The 22,523-nt window shown below is 41.3% G+C and overlaps 1 protein-coding gene across 1 annotated transcript in view; it reads right to left on the reverse strand.

The window, feature by feature from the left end:
- Nucleotides 1-22,523, reverse strand: part of LOC138262378 (uncharacterized) — a 269,900-nt gene that overhangs the window by 107,164 nt on the left and 140,213 nt on the right. Inside the window, exons 20-27 of the mRNA XM_069212276.1 lie at nt 21,735-21,874; nt 13,610-13,739; nt 12,559-12,774; nt 11,286-11,453; nt 10,911-11,045; nt 7,407-7,462; nt 4,663-4,783; nt 2,861-2,946 (exon numbers count right to left, since the gene is read on the reverse strand). Of these exons, the coding sequence (XP_069068377.1) occupies nt 2,861-2,946; nt 4,663-4,783; nt 7,407-7,462; nt 10,911-11,045; nt 11,286-11,453; nt 12,559-12,774; nt 13,610-13,739; nt 21,735-21,874 (1,052 nt within the window). The remainder of the gene's footprint in view (nt 1-2,860; nt 2,947-4,662; nt 4,784-7,406; nt 7,463-10,910; nt 11,046-11,285; nt 11,454-12,558; nt 12,775-13,609; nt 13,740-21,734; nt 21,875-22,523) is intronic.

Genomic DNA, 22,523 nt, shown 5'->3' on the forward strand with positions numbered 1-22,523 from the left:
TACAAATATTGGCTTTCTTAAACTCTTCTTCATTCTAGTGGCCCTCGTGGTCTGGCCTGACCAGTTTTGCAACCAGTCTCTGGTATTCTGGTCAGATAACATGACTGTGGTCAACTTTATCAGCCAACAGGCACCCAGTTGCAAGATGATCCTTAGGCTCATGAAAGAGATTGTGTTGTTGTGCTTAAGATTGAATGCATTTTTTAAGTCCAAACAATAGCCTGGTGTACTGAACAATGCAATGCTCTATCTCATTTTAGGACCCAGGCCTTCAGGTATCACCACCCCGAAGCAGCAGAGTTCCCTACACCATTTCTGGAGTGACTGTGGCAGCTTGGTGCCCCAGTTTACCTGACCTCGTGCCAGTACAAAGCGTGCTTATGATGGGGCGTTCACCACTTATGTCAAGGTTCTAGGGCATGCAGGGGAGGGGAACTAATTTACTTCCGAGTCAGTAATAGCATTTCTTGGGTCCCTGAGACAGGAAGGGTGAGCAGTTTCATATCGCAGGCGCCATATTGCTGTGATATTGTTTTTTGTGAAAATAATAGGGCACACTAATGGAACAACGGCTTTTCTGATTCAGAGGGCATTAAAGGGTTGGCAGCATTTGGAAGGGTCTAAGCCAGACTCGAGGCACCCCATCAACACGGTTCGGCTGTCAGCTATCATGGCAACCCTAGGGAACATTTGCAGGTCACAGGATGAGGTCCAAATCTTTCAGGTGGTATCTGCCCTTGCATTTTATGGAGCACTGACAGTAAGTGAACAGATGGCCAAAAACAAGAGGGACCTGATGGGGATTCTACAGTACGCAGACATTCATAGGCCAAATGGCTCCTTGGCAGTAACAATGTCCTGCTCAAAGACCGACCAGATGGGAAGGAAAGAACACATTCTGCTGCACAGGGCCTCAGGTAATGAATGCTGCCCCCTGGAGAATATGACTCATTGCACGCAGGAGTCTGTGGGTCCCTTATTGGTGCATGCAGATGGCACACCACTTACTAGGTTTCAGTTCTGTATGGCATTGGACAGTGCCTTGAAGACAGTAGGTTTGGACCCCATGGAGTATGGCTCACACTAATTTCAAATTGGGGCTGCCACTGCTGCAGCGGAGATGGGGTTAGCCGGGCCAGCAGTGCAGAAGATTGGCAGGTGGAAATTGGACGGTTACAAATGCTATGTGAAACTAAACTTTTTGTAGCCTCCTGTCTCTAATGCCCCCGCTTCTATTTCTCCTGTTGACGCAGGTAGATGGCGTGAGGATTTGCAACAGCAACTGGATACCTCAACACCTCCTGTCCATGCAGGAGCAGAGGAGATTCCAGAAGTATGGGTGCTGGACCACTGATATGTGAGACAGGCAAAGTTTTTATTTATTTTGAAGGAGGCTTCAGGGCCAAGGAAGCTGGATATCAGTTTACTTTTTGTGATCAAGGAGGTTTTCGCTTGGATAATCTGAGAAGTACTTGAGACAATCTGTTACTCCAGGGGTTAACGCACCCCAGGAATTATTATTGTGCACCTTGGCAGCAATGACTTAACAGAGATTGGACAGAAAGACTTGTTTGAGATGGGCTGGCTCGGGAAGGGGTTCCTGGAATCTGTACTAGCATGGTCCAACATTGTTCCCAGGTCAAACTGAAGAAGTGGTATGTCAGTAACGGTCCGCAATGATATTTTGAAATAGGTGAACAATAAGATTGGTAAATTGTTCAGGTCAGCTAGGTTTTCATCTGTAGCTCATGGTTGCATCAAGGGTGAGCGCTTTTTCTTGCAGGCTGGGGTACATTTGTCTAAGTCAGGTAACAATATGTTTCTTGAAGATTTGCTGGCCTGGTTAGCCCATCGCCTGTGCCATGGTTGGGGGGAGGGGTAGGTAGACTATGCTGGCCTCTGGCGGCTGAGGTCATGATTGTTCAGACAGTTCAGGTCTACGTCAGGTATCCTTTTAGACCAAAATAACAGATGCCTTACAGAACGATCCAAGAGGTGCTGGCAGCAAGTGAAAGGAGGTTGCAGGTGCACCTGTGGTTGGGGCATTCGCTAATGCGTGGTCTTTACCTGGCAACCACCCATGTAGGCAAAGAGATCGCAAGCTAGCACAGGCCCTTGGGGGGAGGAATTTGGGTGTAGGGATTGCCGAGGTAGGTATCCTAGCATGCAAATGGGTCCCTTGCACAGGAACATTTCAGTATGGGAGCTTGGTAGGTAGTATCCTTACATCAGGAGGGACACATCCAGTATTAATATTATTTGACAAGAGGTTTAAGAGGAAGGGACAATGACAGCAGTCATGATCTCACTCCTGAAAGTATGATTCAGCAGATGCACAGGAACAATCTTACTTATGGATAGATAACTCCTAAGCACTAGCATCTGTGTGTGTTAAGGGTAGGACTCAATCTCTATAGCAAAGATTTCAAAATGGTGGGTTACTGTGCATATAAATGAGAGAAATGTGTCTGTATATATATATATATATATATATATATTTGACAAAAAAGCGGTGCAACTAGATCAGACACCAATATATATATATATATATATATATATATATATATATGTAAATAAATATGACTGAGGGTCTTTAGACCATCAACCCTAAGAATGTGATTGATGGTCTTCTAATCAGTGGTGCTGTGTGGGCTGGGACTGCTAGAGAGTAGGGTTTTTCCCAGGGAACATAGGTGACTGCCTCGCCATATGGTTAAACAAAGAGCAGACCACTTTAAAATTGGCAAGGTGGTTGTGGCTAGGCTGGCTGCCACCCTGCTAAACATAGTATCACCCCCAAGGTTATGGACACTGTATAAAACACAAGCAATAAATGAATCAAGAAAGTTGATGGCCTTACCCAACAAATAAAAGGACATCATTTGGGTAATTCAGCAATTCAGAAGAAGTACCAGTCAACGTCAGTCTCTTTGTCATGCAACTAATCTGTAAAATATAATTTTTACAGAACAAAACATTATTTGCAATTGACAGTTATCACTAATGTTCGTTTTTTTTAATCACATACTCATGCTTTTACCATTAAAATATATTATGAGACCTTACAGTTTATTCAATATCTAGTGGTGGCCTGATACAGAATTGAGATAAGAAGGGATCCCTGAGAAAAACCACAGTAAATGAGTTTGGCATGAGTTTCCATCTGAATACTCGTGGTTTGATACTCTAGGAAAGATAAGAGCCAGGCAAGACCGGTCCCATCGAGACCTTTGAAACATTTGAGCTAGTGACATGAGGTGGCGTGTTTAACTGTGTTTAAGGCAACAGAGTTATCCAAAAGATGAGAATTGGTGAATGCCATTAATGTCCTGTCTCTCGCTAGTGACTTGTGCACTTTCTGTATAAAAGATGTCTCCACTGCACAATATTTGAATTGGCTTGGGACAAAGATTTCCTTCTTCTCTAAGGCACTATATATTCTCTTAGCATGCCATTATTTACACAGAACGTATCCTGGGTGAAGATTTTATAGAATTTATAAAGTATCCTTCTTGGTGCTTCCTCACATAGGCATTTTGGTACGTTTCATTGGAAGGATAAATTGTACAGTTTCACCCAAAGAAATCTGAGAAATGGATAAAGTAAGTCAATTTGGGGGCGGACTATGTGCAATAGATTATGTTGGTAAGTGGGGCTGCAATGCATTTGGACATAACAATTGACTAGTAAGTTGCTATGATGTCTTTTATTAACTCTTGTTGAAGAAATCAGATTTTTTATTTATGACAGATTTGAGAAGATGTGGACACATATCGATTGAGCCTCCGGTATCAACAAACTCTGTATAGTAAGAAACAGTTCTGTAGAGTTATTCAGATGTGATTATGATTTACTCTATTGTGCCTACAGAGCATCATGGTCATGAGAAGAATAAAGTGCAATACATGTTCTGTCCTAGTCTTATCCTGGTCTTGTCCTTTTTACATCTACATCTAATCAACCTCTATAAACCTCCTTATATTATTGGTTTATACTAAGGTGCATCACGGAACTGGACCTGTCCAAGTTCTGGCTTTCTGTATCAGTCAAGCATGACATACAAGTTGATGTGCATGTTACTTAAGAACGTTTTAACATCTAAGTAAGAGAGTTTACCTACAGAAAGTGCTTCACCAGTGAGAGTGTGGAGACATGCTTCCCACAGTCATTGCGTTTCTGTGGTTGTGAAATGCACCCTGTTAATAAGAATGGCCCAGAATCAAGTTGCTTTAATGTAGAAAATGATTTCTAGTCTGGACCCCAGGTATATTGAACAGTAATTTGGACTTGACTCTGGAGTGTTGCTGTCAATAAATGATGTCTTTAGTTAAACTATGTAGTTTGATAAAATAAGACGGCCATGAGTACATGGACAATATTTTGGCATCAAGTAACTGTATCACAATGGAACTGTTATGCTTAGGTACAGCGTCAAAGCCAACAAAAATTGGATTTGTATTTACACTTTCAGCACAGAGCAGGTTGAGGAGTATCGGTGGGTAAGGTTGCAAAAGCTTTCTCCTAAATCTTCTTGCCAAACCCCATCTTTCTTCTCTGATAAATTAAAAAGCATAAGCAATCTACACGCCCAAATGCCTGTACCATTTCTAAACAGATGTGATTAGTATCCATATCATTTCCTGTTATTAAGCCAAGAATTACCTGATTAGTCGGTGTGTTGACATCCTTTCCATTCATTGCCTGAATAAGGCTGCTAAATGCGAGACTGTTCAAGCCATTGGAAGCACCACATGTGAATCCTTGCAGCACTGATGCAGATAACCTGAAGAGAATTCAAAATAAAATATCAATGTGCGTGTGTAAAGAAGATGTAAGTTTGGAACTTACAGCAATAAAATACCATATTCCTAATTGGGCCCTTTCAGAGGAGTTGCTGGGCAGGATTGTCCTATTTGCAGAAGATACGACTCTCCTTTACAGAGCTAATAGCAGAGGAGGCAAAATTAGAAATGATGCAGAAAAACATCTGGGAAAGGATGTTTTAGCTTTAATGAGCCATTGCTGAACTGAAATGCATTTAGGATATTGAAAAGTATATGATAGGAATTGTCATCCTAAATGACTCCAAAGGGAAAGTACACCTCTGGTTATTACATTTGACGACTTCAAAGTCGATGGACAATGTTAAAACTAATACATTTTATTTTAGGTATTACTCAGATGCACTTATAAGAAAAAGTTATCACAGGAAACGTGTGAGAAATTGGTTGTTGGTTGGCTGAGATGTGAGCCCTGGTCAAGCAGCAACCACAACTCTTATTAGGGCAAGGTGGAAGCTACCCCCATATTAAGCTGTGCTCACCCTTAGTACCTTGGCCCAGAGCAGTCAGGCTTAACCTGAAGGCAATGTGTAAAGTATTTGTGCAACACTTAAAACAGCAAGATAGTGTAAACACCACACAAAATAATCCCACATCAGGTTAGAAAAAGTATGTATATTTTAATAAATTGTAATAAATAAGTCAAGACAAAATTGTCAAAAATCCAATCAGTAGAATTGAAGTTATGTATTTTTAAAGAGTAAACTATAGAATAGCACCTAAAAGCAAAATGAACCAGTTGGGGATAGATGGCCGTTCTGGGACAAAATCAAAAGTTCAGACTGACCACAATGGAGTATGGGCCAACTCCAGGGGCCAAGTTAGGCCCGCTGAACAAAGTACTTTAAATCCTGGTTGCAAAGTGTTGCATGGATCAGAATCAAAGATGTGCTGGGCAGCCAATGAGATGTGTCAGTTCTGAGATGCGGGGAGGCTGCTGTGCAAGGTCTGGTTGTATCAATGTTGAGGATCCCATTGTCAGGGCTTGTGATGGAAAGGCCGGTGCCAGGGACGTGTTGTGCAGTCAAGGCGATGCGTTGGTCCCGCTGAGCGGTGAAGCTGCAATGCAGAGCTTTAGTGTTGTTATCAAGGCTGTCGTCAATGAGGGATGCAAGGACCTGCTCTGGGGAAGCACCGCACATTGCTGGTTCCAAAGGTGATGCCTCAAACTCATGTTGCAGGATGCAGGGGCAATGCAAGTCTTCTGCACCAGATCCAATCCACGCAGCAGTGGTAATGCACCAGTTCTTCTTGAGGATGCACTCCTCAGCCACAGATATCCATTGGTTCTGCTTGGGGATGCGCTGCTCAGAGGAGAGGATGCATCCGTTCAATGAGAAGCACCTTAGGCCCACTTCCAAGGGTCCAGGAATGAGGTATGCTTTGCTTAGCGCCAAGGGAGTGGGGGGTTACATGGATAGTACATGGTCATTCCCAAGCAATAACCCATGCTTTTGTATGCTAAACCCTATCTACTGAAATTAGTAGACAGGGTTTAGCACCAAAAATGAACACCACTGAAAAGGAGGCATTAAAAAGAGAAATGTTTTAATTTCTTCTTTCTTTTCCGACTTTGCATTTGTGCTGCACTTTTCAGCACACACAACATAGGAAAAGTTTTAAGGTGTGTTGATGCACAGTAGTTTGGACTGGAATGCTACCCTACCAGTACAAAACCTATGCTAGACTCACGCACACAACTTAGCACTATGGCTCTAAGGTGTGTGTGTGGTGCTCGGCAGCTAAATTCAGAGCCAGCGCTAGGGAGAGGGGAGGAGAGGGACATATTTCTGTAAATATGGCATTCTCCTGCTTCCTCCTTCCCACGCAGCGGAGGGCAGATTTTTTTGCTGCTGCAGTGCATGGGAATCTGGTAAATCTGGGCCTGAGTGTTTTGTAGTTTATTATTATCCTGACTGCTCTTCACTACATATCAAGTCTGTAACCGCCATCGCCGCCATCACTAACATGGCTTAGGTGTTGTGAGGATTTTCTACCCCATTGTTCTCTCAGAACATATCACTAAATTCACTAGCAAAACTGTCTATCTGTTTGAATATCATCATACATATCAACCATCCTGATGGTGCAGTTCCTTTAAATCCAAAATAACCTAAAACATTGCCCTTAAGATTTCCCCAAACTGTAAGGTGCTTTGAAACACCTGTTTTGTTTGCCCCTCAGAAGGCTGTGCTCACCTTAGGCTAATGCTGGAAGCATTTAACGCTCCACGTAGAAGTTACTTGATCCAAAAGTCCTGATCTCCACTGTATTGGGGGGAACGGTCTCACCCTGAATGTTTTCTTTACACCAAGAACACAAATGCACTCATTTTACATAACGGCTAGTTATTCAAACAAGTACCAGCAACATAGAACAAGGACAAACTGTTGTTAAGCTGACAAATCAACTACTTTTTAGTTTGTATCTCACGTTAAAGGAAATGCCTGCCATTTTAAACATTGTCTTCTCTTTAATGTGAGCATATAAGAGTCTGGTATAGGGAATTTCAAGAGGGCGAGATTTATTCTTCTAGTCAAGTGAATGAAAATTATGATTTCTTACCCACTGTATTGCTGTATGGTTATGGATTTCAGCATGGTTTGGAAGAAAACAGCAGCCTGTCACAACAATAGAGACAACACTATATTATTTAGTCAGCTGGAACATGTAATAAGACATCTTTATTACATTAGCACTTTCCTTGAGTCATTTTGAGAAATAGAAGGGACAGTAACAGTTACTGACAAAAACATACAGCTTAACCCAGCTTCACCTTTGCATGCAAATTGCTTACACACTGGCCTGGGATATGGGGTGAGGAAGGCATGGTCATTCAGCTTACCCAACATAAAAAGTATGAGGTGGACTAGAAGCTTATGGTGAGCAACATCAACCCAATCCCAGAGCATTGGGGTGTTTTGCCCCTTATTCGCCTGCTCATCTCTTTTGTCACTAATAAAACAAAACAATTAATTTTAATGCATACACTTCCAACTGTATGGTTTGAAAGGACACAGTCAGTTTTGAAGAGGAACTCTTAACGTATTCCAATACTTCAGGTTCTGATACAGGACCAAGGAGTATTATTTACCTTTAGCAGCAAGTGATTTAAGTGTCAAGAAGAAAATTGTGTGCAACTCTGTTAGAGCTGCTTTCAAAGTTTGGTGGCCTAAGGACACCTGAACAAATGGAGCCATATACCACTCCCTACTCGTATCTTACCTAGGTGCCCCAATATCACAGAGCTAGACCGCCTGTAACTACTACATACTGTTGCATGACAGAAAGCATGGAAACCTCATCTATCAATGTGAGTGACTGGTGTTATGGCTCCCAATAAGAGTGCTGTGATTGGATCGTTGGAAAGGATGGCAAGCTATGAATGATAACCTCCCTGTCTTTTGATCTGAGCCTGTCCTTTCTTGTGGGCTTTGCAAAAATATCCTGTTTCCTCACCAGCAGTGTGAGACTTAATCCTCATGATGTTCTAGAGAATTTGTGAAAAACATCTATATTTTGCAACTCAGAAGAAATAATGACCATATGTACAAATATTTTCATTGCCCTCCTGACTTTGCCTTCTGATGTAAAGCACTGAAACATGGCAGTGTCCCCATCATCTTTCTCCAAACCCCGAACAAACGTTTTGCAAAAACAGCTATTTGTTTAGAGTCTTATGAGGTTTTGATGAGAGCAATATTTACTCACTTCTTCAGATCCTGTGGTTGAGGACATGTTGATACATTGAACATATGTTGAGAAGATATACGAGATGTGAATTTCCATTACTAGAATGTTTATTGGAGGATGGCAATTGTGAGGTGAAGAGTACACAAAACTATTTAAATGAACAACTACAGGGTAAAGTGAGAATTGCTCCCAGTCTCTTTCATTAACTGTTTCATAGGTCCACATCCTATTCTGCTCCTTTGCATTTCTCAGTTTCTCCCATGGCTCTCACCATTTCATTAACCTTTTGCTTAGTTTCTTTCTTCTTTCACCCGGTGCTCTAGTTCTTCCCTTCGCTCCTCTATCTGTCATGGATCATCCTCCATAATCTCCTAACTCCTCTTCTTCTCTTAAAAGCTAACAAATGGTAACCTATGTGAAAGGTATCAGCTCTCTCTAACTCCCTCAAGTACATAAATCTTCTATTGCCAAGACCTGACATGGTCTTCCAAGATCCACAGACCTAAGAATGACATTCTAACTTTGAAGTCCTCATTGCTGAAGTGAGTCATTGATCCCGTATTCAGCCTAATTCAAAGGGTTAAGGGAAGGATGTGTGTGAGCAATGATGGGACTTGCAGGCTAAGGTGTAAATTTCAAGCTTAAGACATGTTGTTGGCTTCTCCACAAGCCGCTTCCAATCTGTTGAGTACTACCTCGTCAATTCAAAAGAAAGTATCAATTGAATCTATTAGTACGTTTTCAAACAGATATAAATTACTGTATAGAGCTCTTGAAGATTAAGAATACTTGCAGCATGGCCGTATACAACATGAGACAACTTTATCTGAAAAGTTAGTAAGTTTTAATTAAAATACACATTACTTCCTAGAACTCTTGAATTGTAAATATATTAGGAGCATAGCAGTATACAATAAGAAGCAACTACATTTTCAACAAGTAGCTGAACATAGATTGTGGAGGTTTAGCTGTCTTTAAGGAATGAGGTAAATATTTTATTTTTTGATTAACTCAAATCTTACAATATTGTAGTCACTATAAACTAGCATATTTTCAAGATTTAAGATACATACATAAAAATAGTTTCAAGCATCAAATATACAGGCACGTAAAAGAACCTTCAAAGATTCATTTATAATTTTCTATACAGTGCCTATCTATTGCAATACATAGATCTAAGATATCATATAGTGGAGCGAAATCTTTACTGTACTAGTATACAGATACCTAAGGAATGTTAACTGCAGTTTCGCCATCCCTCTAGGAACCCTCGCTCTGCACACCGGGGCCCTCGCAGAGATCCCCCATGCACTACACTGCCGCACTGGAAGACGCTCCTTCTCCTATCTCGCCGCAAGCCTGGAACACACTCCCCCTGCACCTCCGCACCTCGCCCTCACTGACTGACTTCAAAAAGGGTTTAAAGTTTAAAGACCCAGCTCTTCTAATGAGACCCACAGCTAAGCGCCTGGATACCCTCGCGGGTGATAAGCCGTGCTATATAGATACAACTTGATTGATTGACTTGCAGTTGAGACGTTTAACATGAAAATGAGGTAGATTAAGTAAGGATGAAAGTAAATATTTGTTATGTATTACGTGTTTCAAGATATTCTCTGTGTGCTATTCATCTTCGAGGAGCTGTTGTCTGCGCGTGGGAGACTGTTGATGCCTGTAGAGGCAATGATAATATTTCTATCACCAACGGTCCTATTCTGCTATTGATTTTATTCCTATTCTTTCTTCTGCTTCTGACCGTCATTATGCTTTTAATATTTTTTAATGATTTTAGTAACTGTAAAGGTTTTTTTAGGTACTATTTTGACGTTTTGTGATTGAGGCTTTTTCTAGATCCATTGTAGAGGCCATTATCAAATATGAAATAGAATGAAAAAAAAAACTGTAGAGATGTGTAATAAAAATTTAGATCACAGATACTAAACCCAGCACACATTTCAGGGCTAGTCATAAACTCGTGTGGTTGTTCAGATGCTGAAAAAGATTCATAAATGAAAACATCTGCTGGCCTTCTCCATTTTTCTCTTGTTATCAGGTGTTTGTGTTTTTCATTCCCTTACCACGTGATATTCCAAGTTACTATTGCATTTCTCATAATTGATTTGATTCTCAGGGATGTTTTTTCATGAGTAGGTATGACTCAGGAGTAAGCTAGAATTGACAAGTAAGGAGTAAGTCACGGCTAATCACGGAAAAAGCTACCTGAATCCGACCCACTGTCGGATGCATTAATATCTACAAAACATTTTTTTAAATATTTCCGTAAAGCGCAGGTAAATACTGTATAAACTCAGCGGTATTTTCATGAAACAAGGGATGGAAAGTTGAGAGAGGACAAATAAATGAGAAGAAAAATACCTGAGAGTCGGTCCATTGCTTTGTATTTATGTCACTGATGTTAATGGTTGAAACCACTAATCGGGAAGACGGTATGAAGTTTGCCATGTTGTCTGGAACGAGTTGGAAGACGTTGCTTGTTTCACTATTTATAATCTGTGTTTTCAAGACATAAAGTGATAGGTAAAATGATTAGGCTTCCAAAAAAGAGTCCCAACATACAACTTTATCTCATCACACTCTTGCCTGGTGACTGCAGGTCGCTGCTCGTGTGAAACCTTAGGTGCACCCCCAAAGGGAACTACACAATAACCAGATCAAGCAGTAGGTGGGCTGCCCCTGAGGTGACGCTAACCCCACGCATGCAGCAGCGGTTTAGGCGTCTGGGATACCCACCAGCTGAATGAGTCGCTGTTTCAATGCTGTGGGGGCCATCGCCATGTAGCCCATGAAAGTGGCATTGCCAGACAACTTTTGGAGTTCACTCTTGGTCAGGTTGTCAATGGATGCGGCTGGGACGCCAGTGGCAAGTGTTCCAAGAGAAATCAGACTGCCTTCAGTGATCTAGAGCAAAGATGAAAGAGAGGAAACCTGTGAATTCAAGTTAAGAGCCTTCCATCAGCAGGTGTCCATTGTTCATGCATCAGGAGGGCGGGATGGGGAGGTAGATCGTTCACTCATCTGAGCCCCAAACTCTGGAATTCTATGTCCCACCAGCCAAGGCATCTGGAGGGAAAAACGTAAATCTTTGCTTTTTCCCTAACAGCATCGTCTCCATTCTGTTGTTTCTGCTATGGTCAGCGATACCACGCTGAACAAGTGCTATAACATAACATAACATAACACAACACAACATGCAGAAGCGAATTAATTCTATTTCGCAGATGCTAGTTCCGTGGTTGAGGACTCAATGCTTACAAATTAAGACTCCGCTCCCGTTCTAGCTCTTCATTCACACCTGCGCTCTATACTCCCAGGCGTACTTCTTCACTCCCTTTTTATTACTTCTTTTCCTGGTGTTTTCACTTCTTTCGTTTGCTCCCTCTTTTCCTCTTGTTGGATAACTTTGCGTTTATTTCTGTCCCTTTATTCTCCCTCTCGCTCGTTCTCTTCCCCTCTCATAGGCATTTTGCTCCGTCTTGCTGCTTGATTTGACCATTTCTAGCCTCTGACTTTCAGCCTTTACACCTCCCTATCTTCCCTTACGCTTTCTCACTTCACTTTTTTCAATTCTTGTTCAGAAATGTGTACTTAAATCTTTATTTTAAATAGATATATATTTGTGGTGCAGTTGCGGATTGCGTGTGTTTTGTGTAATATGTAACACAAAGAGCTCCTTTAAGCCTTACCTCAAACACGCACTTTATTTGTGTTAAATACCAGATTATCTGTCACGCCATCTATCATTAACATATCCTGCTGTATAGTAATGTTAATGCAACTACATAAATGCAAAACATAAATACACTTGTTCTATACTCTCGTCTTAGCCACCTTATAACTCGTAATTCAGATATTTTCTTTCATGCCCTCTTTTGCATTTCCTTTCTCCTCCATCTCCTGCTGCTCTTTGGTATTTGCTCTGCTATTGTGACTTTGATGTTCTGTCCCAGAGCTGCTGCTTCTCCATACGCCACTGTCACTACTTTCTTTCCTTATGTTACCGTACCTGAAATACACTTTCCATGAGTGTTGATACGATTGCAGCGGTCTGTGTTGTGCTCCAGCCTGTGTAGGTCCCCAGCATATGAATCTGCTCCTTGAGAACTTCTCCCCTGAGGTTCTTGAGGATTGTTGATGGGGTAAGTTGAACGGCTAAAGAACCCATGCTCTGGAGACTCTCACTCGAAACTGGGCCCAGGGAGTTGACGATTTGACTCACCATCTGCAACATAGACAGAACATGTCATGGTGGATATGTAGGCCCTAATTTAAGAAAAGTGACGCTACATCCGGTGCAGTGCCACTTTTCTGGTTCCCGTTACTGTCCCCCTATCGCCACTGTGTGTGCGCAATATTTAATCTACGGCGCACCATGGTGCAGGGTAGGGGGAAATAGCATCAACATTTTTGACGCTATTGAGGTATTGTGCAGAATTAGCACCAAAATTTGGGCGCTAATCCTGCAGAGTACATAGGGGCCCATTGAAAACAATGGTATGCCTCCTTTTAATGCCTGCTCTGTGCAGGCCTTAAAAGTAGCCACTAAAAATGGCGCAGTGGAATATCTTGGATTCCACTGCGCCATTTTTGTGGTCCCCTCACATACATTCTGCCTGGCGCAGGCTTAATGTTGCACAAGGAGTTACAAAGTGGTGCAATGCATGCATTGCGCCACTTTGTAAATATTGCACGGCGAATTTGGCCTCGTTTGGCCACATTAGCGTCATAAAAAATTACGTTAATGTGGCGCAAGGAGGCGCTAGGCCCTCTTAAAAATGGGCCGTAGAATGATGGCGCTGCAGTGAGCTTGGAAATTTAACACAGTTCACATCCCTGCATGTGAAATGATGGTCTGGGAAAAGTATGTCTTTGGAAGAGCCTGAAACAAATCAGAGTGTCAGATGTTTATGTAATAAGTTTTACTCAAGTGTCTCGTTCCGTTCAATTTCAACACATTTTACAAACTTTTTTATTGCTTACTACAAGCATGCTCATTACAGCTTCAGGAGTTAAAGATGCATGCGCAACTGCTGAGAAGAAAATTAGAAGGCACTCACTTCTGGCGTCCGAGTTGTCGAATTACTAACACATGTGTTTAGAGTTTGGAGAATCGCCGAAGTTTGACTCGTCTCTGAGAGTTCGATGTTTGGTTGACCAATCATGTTGCATATTAGATTTAGTGGGATGCTATGGAGAAATGAAAGACATTGTTAGCTAGGTCCGCAAATAAAACCAACAAAAAAAAAAAATAGTTTGCATTTAATTATCCCCTACAAAGATAATAATATAATTCAACAAATTAGTTTCATCAGGTCCATTTCCTATAAAAATCCATCGGGACGCATTCAATAGTTATTTCTCTTGTTGCAAAGTCCGTTCAACAGTGTAATTTTTTTATTGTGTAACCCTCTGTTCTTCCCTTTCCCACAAATACGTGAATAGGTTGACACGATCTCACTTCCTATGTTGTGTAGTACGCCGTCCACCGTATAACCACCATGTCGGACGAACAGCAGCATCATTCAGTCAGTATAGACAGCCTTTTCCTGCAGAGCCGCTGTGCTGACTTGAAACACCCCTAATTACAATGCAGTTTTAGTTTACTTGCCTGATAGAGAAAGATGGTAGCTGCTATGTACCCGGAAGCGTATTCATCTCACACCGGTAATGCAATGGAGAGTTTCTAATGTTCGAACATTGTGTTAGAAATACACGTGTTTCGAGATGTGTTATGTTAACGTAACAAGGACGGCCTCAGCCCTAATTACAGCCGGAAAAATGCACTCTCCTCCGTAAAAGACAGCCGCAGTTTGGGCACCTTTCACCCTTGGACACCCGATCCCTGGTGCCACTGCACCCGCTGCACGAAAGATGGGCACACCCTTACTTTCTTGGTCTTCGCCACACAAAAATAAATGAGCGGTATGCATAAGCTATAAGCACGTTCTTTTCACTCTGCTTTCCTGTGCTCCCCATGGCACCTGATTTGTGTGGAGCTGGACAAGTGTGTCTGACATATTTTACTCACACACAGTCATTTGAGGGAGATTTCAATTGCATTCCAGGTCCATATACTTTCTTGAATGCACAGGCTGTCTTCAATGAACTGAGAGTTGGGGGTAGTCTTCAATAGAAAGGCCACTTCTGATACTTTGCCTGAAACAACCCGAGTTCGTCACTCCAAATTTATCATGACTTCTATAATGTGTCAGATTGTTATTGTCTCTCTTGCTGCATACACATTTATGAAAATAGGGTACAATCAACCTTTTAGTAAAATTGCACCATTCAGGGGCACTACAAATCTGTACCCAAACCCTATTGGCCTAGCACTACAGCACTTGCTAAAAATTAAATACACTGGCAGATTTGATTTAATTTCTCTCGTTTTAAATATGCAATCATAATTTGAATCAAATCTTATAAGAACCACTTTGCAGTTCCCTTCGCTTTTCAAGCTATAGATCGAAAAGGAAAATACAGAGGAAGCCAAAGCTTGTAACTCAAAACATCATGAAGAGGAAAGTTCAACTTTAAGGCAGTGAGGGTCTTCTGGGACCCACAGTGCTCGGCTTCAGCATGTTATCTAATCCCTCGTGTTTTTGCCAACATAAAGTATGTTTTCACTATTTTCTTCACAGTTGCTTTTCCCTCCTTTTCTTTCTAAATCACCAATTAATTTATCGTCCAATACAGCTCCTGCAACGGAAAAATAGCCAAAGTCACACATTTTCCATTTTGTCACCTTGGGATAGTAACACCGTTGGAAACTCTTACTTGGCGAAACATGTAAGCTAGCAGAGCTAGAGGGTGCTGAAGCAGGTGTTTTAGTAAAAGTTATGACTGAGTATTCATGTATTCGGAGTAATGAATTTGCATAGAAAATGTAATAAAAATAATGCACGCATTTGGAAATGTGATTACGATGAGTGACCACCAATGTTCACGGAGTGTAATAATTAATGTCTTTTTAACATAAAATATTGAGAGATGTGTTTGATTAATGTAGTAATATGTCATATTCAGGGTTATGCATTATGTAATTGCTTTATGAATTAGAAGTATTAACTTAGCAGAGGTCTTGGCCAAGTTGCACGGCCTCATGTCAAGCTGCATTTTCTTGCATGTTTAATAACATGGCTGTCTGAGAGAATTGAATGTGATTTTCCACTGTGCTGACCAAATGTGCTCATAGCTGAAGTTACTCATGAGACCCGCTTGCTAGAAGATGATATTTCTGCTAAATGTAACACAATATATGCAACATGCGTAAGACTGAATTTCTCAGGAGGAGAACAATGGAGACACTGACTAGAGTATAAACTGCAACAATATTATTACCTGATGAGCCGGATGATGAGGATATTACCAGGGAAACCAATCAGCGATATGTGAACGGAGAACTAGTAGAATTCATAGATTTGAGATTTTAGTTTTATTGGGCAAAGCTTGAACATGCGATTCCTTGACCAATGGGGATTTGGGAAATAGTTTAGGTATTTTAATTTAACAGGACTGCACTAGGGAAAGATGTTCTTCACTTGGTCACAGTTCATTGCCCTTTTGCTATCTGACCGAGAGGCCATTATTTTCCTTGCGCGTCTTGAGAGAGATGTGCTTACTTTAATGCTTAAAGACTTTGCCCTTTCCAAACTTTGATGCTGAATCCTGAATCTTTGCTGACCAGACTGATGTCCTGAGGACAAAGACTGACACTGCTTGTTGATCCGTTCTGAGGATAGGCATTGTGACTTAGCATGTCAATTTAATTGTCTATTTATTTGCTTTTCTTTATAGGTACCAACCGCGATATTTTGATAGAGCCATAGTTAGATGTTTTCCAAATTTGTTTTGACTAAAGTTGTTTTGCATGAAGCCCAACATGCTGATGCTAATCTGGTGTTAGTTAAGGTTTACACTAATGAAATTTGATCTAGGGGATAACAACTGATGTCTTTCCTTTGTTGAACTAAATGTATTCGATTTCATGAGCACACTTATTCGTGATACTAACTTGCCCTGTGATTTTGAATGTGCAGAAGCTTAAGCCTTGCTTAGGACATGCCATTGATGTTCCTGTATGTTTATCATTTGATTTTGAGATTAACCGACGTGACATTAGCATTGTTAATATAGGAAATAAACATTCTAACTTTTACATAAAGGTGTGGTTATTCATGACTGCAAGGTCATGGGATGTGACAATTAATGACTCCTATTGATTACTAATGTTATTGATTGTCGATGATTATTGATTGGTTATTGATTATTGACTGTCTGTACTGGATCCATGGTGGGAACATCCTAATTGCAAGTCAAAAGGTTCATCGGCCGATACGCGTCTCCTTGTAAGTACTTTATTAAGGTCAGACGCGCTAACAAGGGAATGCGAAAAACACACAAATTTGCTGTTTTTGCTGCTCCCAAGGAATTATAATTGTGTATCCCAGCCCTGAAAAGTCCAGGAAAAACGTGTCTCCTTCAGGGGAATTGTCTGAGACTTTAAAATGGTAGCAGGTAAGGTTCATTCGAAAGGTTCCCTCAGCGGATATATAGCAGTATCACTTCCGGTGCTAGCTCCTTCTCGATTATTACACATAGTTGCACGAAGCCTTCTAGGTTGATGTGCCCAATTGCCTCAGTACCCAGGATTCTTTCTGAGACCCAGAATATGGCGACTGAAGCAGTAGTGCTCTCGGGCCATACTCATGATTTTAAATAATCACTTTCTAGTGCTGGAGCAGCAGGTTACACTGTGTTGAATTCCACCTGACTCCTGACCTTTGTCTCTTAAAGCCCCACCTCAACTAAGTCACCTGCTCAGACATGAATCAAGGAAGTCTAGAAATGGAGAAGGAACACGTTATGCAGAAGAGATCAACCTTCTGCAAGGTCAGAAAACACTCTTCGTAGCCCTTCAAGACAGGCGCCATTTCTTAGCACTTATTTAGAGATATGATCTGTCACTCAAGAAATCTGTAGAGCTTATGGCAGATCAAAGAACTTCATACAATGTTTAGAGAAGGATGTCTGCAAATAATTATGTAGATCACTTTTTGGAGTGAATTTTCCACTCAGACCTCATGCTTACTTAGAAGCAACACAGCCCAAACTGTTTTTCCCATTAAACCAATCAGTTGGTGAGATTTTCAAAGCTACCATTTGTAAATGTGTTGATATGGGGTTTGAATCTGACACGATGGTGCATGCTTAAATGGTGTGCGCTTCTCTCTGAACTCTGTTCAGTCAGTAATATCTAATCGGCTTGCTTTCATCATGATCCGTGGTTTCGCAGCTCTCCCGTATGCCTTCCTGCGGCATGAGCTTACCGATCACTGCTCGTGAATAGCAACAAAGATGCCACGAGCAAAAAAGTCACATTATTCTCTTGCAGTCCTGGTTCTCCATTATGAAACCTAAAATGTTAGCTTTTTTGCCAACAATGGTAGGAAACTCTAAGAAAATAAACTGGAATATTCCTTTACATGACAGCTAGACTAATTCATAGTCCCACAATACAATGCAGTGTCAATTACCCTCTGTCAATTTTTCACTTAATGACCAGACACCAGCTTACAATGGGTTTTGCCACTTAGCTAGTTTGATTTTAACAATTTGTTTTTTGAAGCTCTTCTTTTTTTTTGCTTAACAGCAATTTAGGGTTCTCTGCCAATTTGAACTTTTGTGGATGTAGTGGTGATTTTTTTAATTTAGCCTTCTTCAGGGACAATCCTGTTAACTACCAAATTTTGAGACAATAGTAACAACTAAGGCCCTCATTATGACTTCGCTGGTCTAAAACCTAAACTGCCGAAGTCCCGCCAGCCACAAGACAGCCAGAAATGGTGGTCATCCGTCCGCCATATTATTACTGCTGGCGGCTCTCCACCAGAATTTGGGCGGAGAGCCGCCAGCAGCCATGCTGGCGGTCTGCGGTGCAGTGGTGGCTGCTTTGCTTGCACCGCCACGTCATCACAACACCGCCACATCTATTACGAGTTGGTAATAGGCGTGGCGGTGTTGTGGCGACCGGGCAGTTCTGGTAGAACAGGCCCCAAGGATCCCGTCACCTCCCGGATGTTCACCGTGTACAGGTAATTGCCCGTCAGATAAGGGAGAGGGGGGTGATAAGTGGTGTGGGTGCGCATGGGGGGGTGCAGTTTGTGTGATTGCAGGGGGGTGGGGTTTGTGTGCGTGTATATGTGTGATTGTGAGTGTGTGAGTGCGTGAATGGAGGCAGGGAGTGGTGGGGGTGTGTGCGAGTGTATGTGTGTGTCTCTGTATGAGTGCGTGAATGCATGACTGCATGTGTGTGTGTGTGTGGTGCGTGCATGTTTGGATTGGGTCGGGGTGGGGTGTCTCTAGGGGGTGAGGGGGAACTGTGGCTGTGTGGGGAAACTGGAGGGAGTTGCATACTGGTGACAGGAATGTAGATTCCTGTTGCCATTATCCTTTCCTACAGGGATTTCCTGGCGGTGTTGCCGCTGGGGAATTGCTGGCAGAAAGGAGGGTCCAAATACCATCGGCGGTCTATGGTGGACTTCCGGGGAGAAGGTGGTTCACCTTCGCCCCGGTGGTCCAACCCTAATAGTGGTACAGGCGGAGAACTGGCAGATTTACAGCCTGTTCACTGCCGTGGTCATTATCTGGCGTTCCAGCACCGCCACACCATCGGCGTTGTTACCGCCACTGCCAGTGTGGAGGAGCTATACCGCCAATGTTGTAATGAGGGCCTAAATCCTTTCAATGTGACTGAAAAGTTTACTTTCATGATCTGCAAAACCACAAACTGTGGCCAGACACATGCATAAGACTCACTATAAACCATCTGGAATTAAAATATTTCCTTTGGCGTCTCCAGGGAATATATGCCTCCATTTAATGACAACGCAACAGACTTGTTCAGGAAAGGGGAGATGTGATGTAATTTCCTTTGCCAGTTAGCAGTTCAGCTGTGGAAATTGATGCCCTCGTAACAACATATTCCTAACATCATTCCACAATGGTGGATACTCTAAGCAGATTAAACTATCCTCCTGATGAATTACAATTAATCAATTTCCTCATATATATATTTGCATCAGACGTCTATCACCAGTTCCTGGGGTTTGCCAGACCCCTGGGAGCAGGAAAAGATCCTTTTGCATTTAAACCTTGTGTAGAAATTCCTGTGTGTGTTATTCCTCCCAGTTCCCTAACTCAACAGGATCTCTGAGATGTTTAAAATTTCGAACAAGTTGGCAATAATCTCTTTAACCCTTTTGTGTGCTCTGCAAATTAAGTCCCTTGGCTAATTCGATTCTTCAACAACTTCATGCTAGACCTACATCAGGTTTGGAACCTCCTGGTTTAGCAAAAGGGAATTATTCTCCTGCCCTTTCTAGCTGAACCTAAAAACCTGGTTCATGATAAACTATCTTCTGACGCTCTAGATTTCTCAGAAACAATTCTTGTGGGTATATAAGTAGTGCCAGGAAGGGCCATTCTAGGCATAGTTGCAAGAGATAATGACCACACTTTTAGGACTGGGCTGTTGGACGTCAAAAAAATCATTGACAGGCACCTTGATGATGTGTTAATGCTCTGATGTCTAGTGGAATTAGTAATCCTCAAAGATATCACTTTAAAGTGGAAACTTAATTTAGGCCTTGTCTTTCCAAAGCATGAGCCTTTTGAAACTATTGCCTTGTGTGGCATTGACATTTTTAGATGAAAAATAGCTATCCTAGTGGCTACTACCTCGTTAAAAGGTACTGGGGAATTTTAAGTTCTTACTTTAAAATATCCATATTTCTAGTTAGAAAAGGATTTACTAGCATTGAGAACAGTGCCAGCTTTTATATCACAATGTTACCAAAATTCCTCCAAAATCAGGAAATAATGATCCAAGTTTTCCAATCAATGTATAATTCTTCTTTCGGTTGAAGGAACTCTACACAACCTAAACTGTTTAGTTATTGCTACAGGTAAAGAATGACTACTTTTAGAAAGCCACATCATCCTCTTATCATCTAAGGAATTCTTACCCCTGACATTAGAACGGCTGGTGTGAGTAGAGAGCAGCAAGAGAGATTAAGGGAAATTACCTTCATGGTGATTCTGATACTCTTAGCACTCACTCATACTCTTTCAGATCTTCCACCCAGCCATCCTTTCATAAACCATGTGTTGTGGGGCAACCATACATTGGAAAACAAATATAAAAACTGATTTGAGGAGTTAGTGGCTCAAGGATATGGGGTGGCACTCACACCGGGCCTTCATAAACATGTAAGTAATAGAATCCTTTTATGAAGCCAGTTCTGGTCCCTACTGAGGTGCAGTCAATTGGCAACTGTTTGTGCAGGTGTGAGAACAAAAACTAAAGGGCCCCAATTACCATGATGAACTTTCCTAGGTCTGCGTAATCCCAGTAGTTCAAAAGCATATCTTAAATAATTACCATTGCATTTCTAATAATTGATATGTGTCCGCAGAAGCATTTGGTAGAGAGAAGAGTGGGATTTATAGGACATTTACTATCCAAGTACTACACTAGAAATTTGGATTAGCATTGTGTATAATTTTGTATTATTTATTTTTACCACTGCTATTGTTTATTATGCAATACTCCATCTAATGCAAGTACTGGTGATGTAGATAGTTGGAAGTATACTGAAGATATAGATTGCTTAGTGAAACTAGGTCATTAATAATCTAAACCTTTCTTTTGGCTAACCATTTATGTTATTCTGTCCTATGTATAGCATTTCCTATTCAGTTGATTTAATGCACACCATCGTCATCCTGCGGCTAGCTCATGGTTTTACTGCAGAGCACCCAAAAATTAAGAGATAGTATTGACTATGAAAAGTCTGTCTTAAGAGAGCCTCTTCGGTCAAACAAAGTGAATGATATGCAAGAGTGTGTGTGTGCATTTGTGTGTGCAAGTGTATATCTGTTATGTCGCCAGATGGAGTATAGCAGGCAGTTTCTGATATGTGTATTGACAGCGTCTAATAGTCATATGAAGTAGTAAAAGGGGACATTAAGTTTTCAAGCATTGGCAAGCTCCCTCAGCACGTCACAATAAGGTTTGGAACAATCCTTAACTTTGTCAACAAAATAATCTTTTGCCAATGCTAATAATTTTGGGAAACTCCAACTACTTGGCAATTAGCGACTCTTGACATTGAAACCTACTTGTTGAGTAGAACAGTCACGGATGAACCATTTGATACTATTGATACAATCAGGCTTGTGATGAGTATCTTCACATCTTCTTTCAGGTTCAGCCTTCCCATAAGTTCCAGATTATTGGTGTCCTTGAAAAATGTTTTAAGCTGTAATGCAGACAGAGAAAGTAGAATAGTGAGATTGGCTAAAGGTGGAATCACTTGAGCTCAACGGAACTTCGGGTGAATTGTACAATTTAATAATATACTTATAGATTCTAAAACAGAATACTTCAGTGGTTTGATCATGTATGGCAGTGTTTTTTATCTGCTACCAGTTTGGTGCAGAGTTCAGGACCATGAGATTAAAACACAGTGAATTCTGGCGCATTGTTTTTGTGTGGATGGTTGGTTGTTTTAGGCCAAGCCCAGTGCAGTCCTGTCCTTTTAATAGCCCTCCCCTTATCATTCAACTGAAAGGAAAACCTTGTTACATTCCAAAATATGGTGAATTCTCCTTTTTGTAAAATATCATCCTTCTTACATCAACTATATATGCAAACTGTAGCAAGGATCAAACTCAATCTCACTCAACATTACTCTAACCTGCTTGACTTGCGCATAATCTTAATATCAGTGGTTCTCAGTGGTTCCTATTCCTACAATACATCAAAGTGGACTTGGAACTGAAATGTTGGTGCAGCGGCTCTATATGTCTGCAGGAATTACTGTTGTCCAGTGTTTTTGCACCTAATAGCATAATATTCTATTCATGCACCTACTCTGAATCTAATATTTTTGTATTGCATGGTATAAT

The sequence above is a fragment of the Pleurodeles waltl genome, chromosome 10 (genome assembly GCF_031143425.1).
Source record: "Pleurodeles waltl isolate 20211129_DDA chromosome 10, aPleWal1.hap1.20221129, whole genome shotgun sequence".
Lineage (NCBI taxonomy): Eukaryota > Metazoa > Chordata > Amphibia > Caudata > Salamandridae > Pleurodeles > Pleurodeles waltl.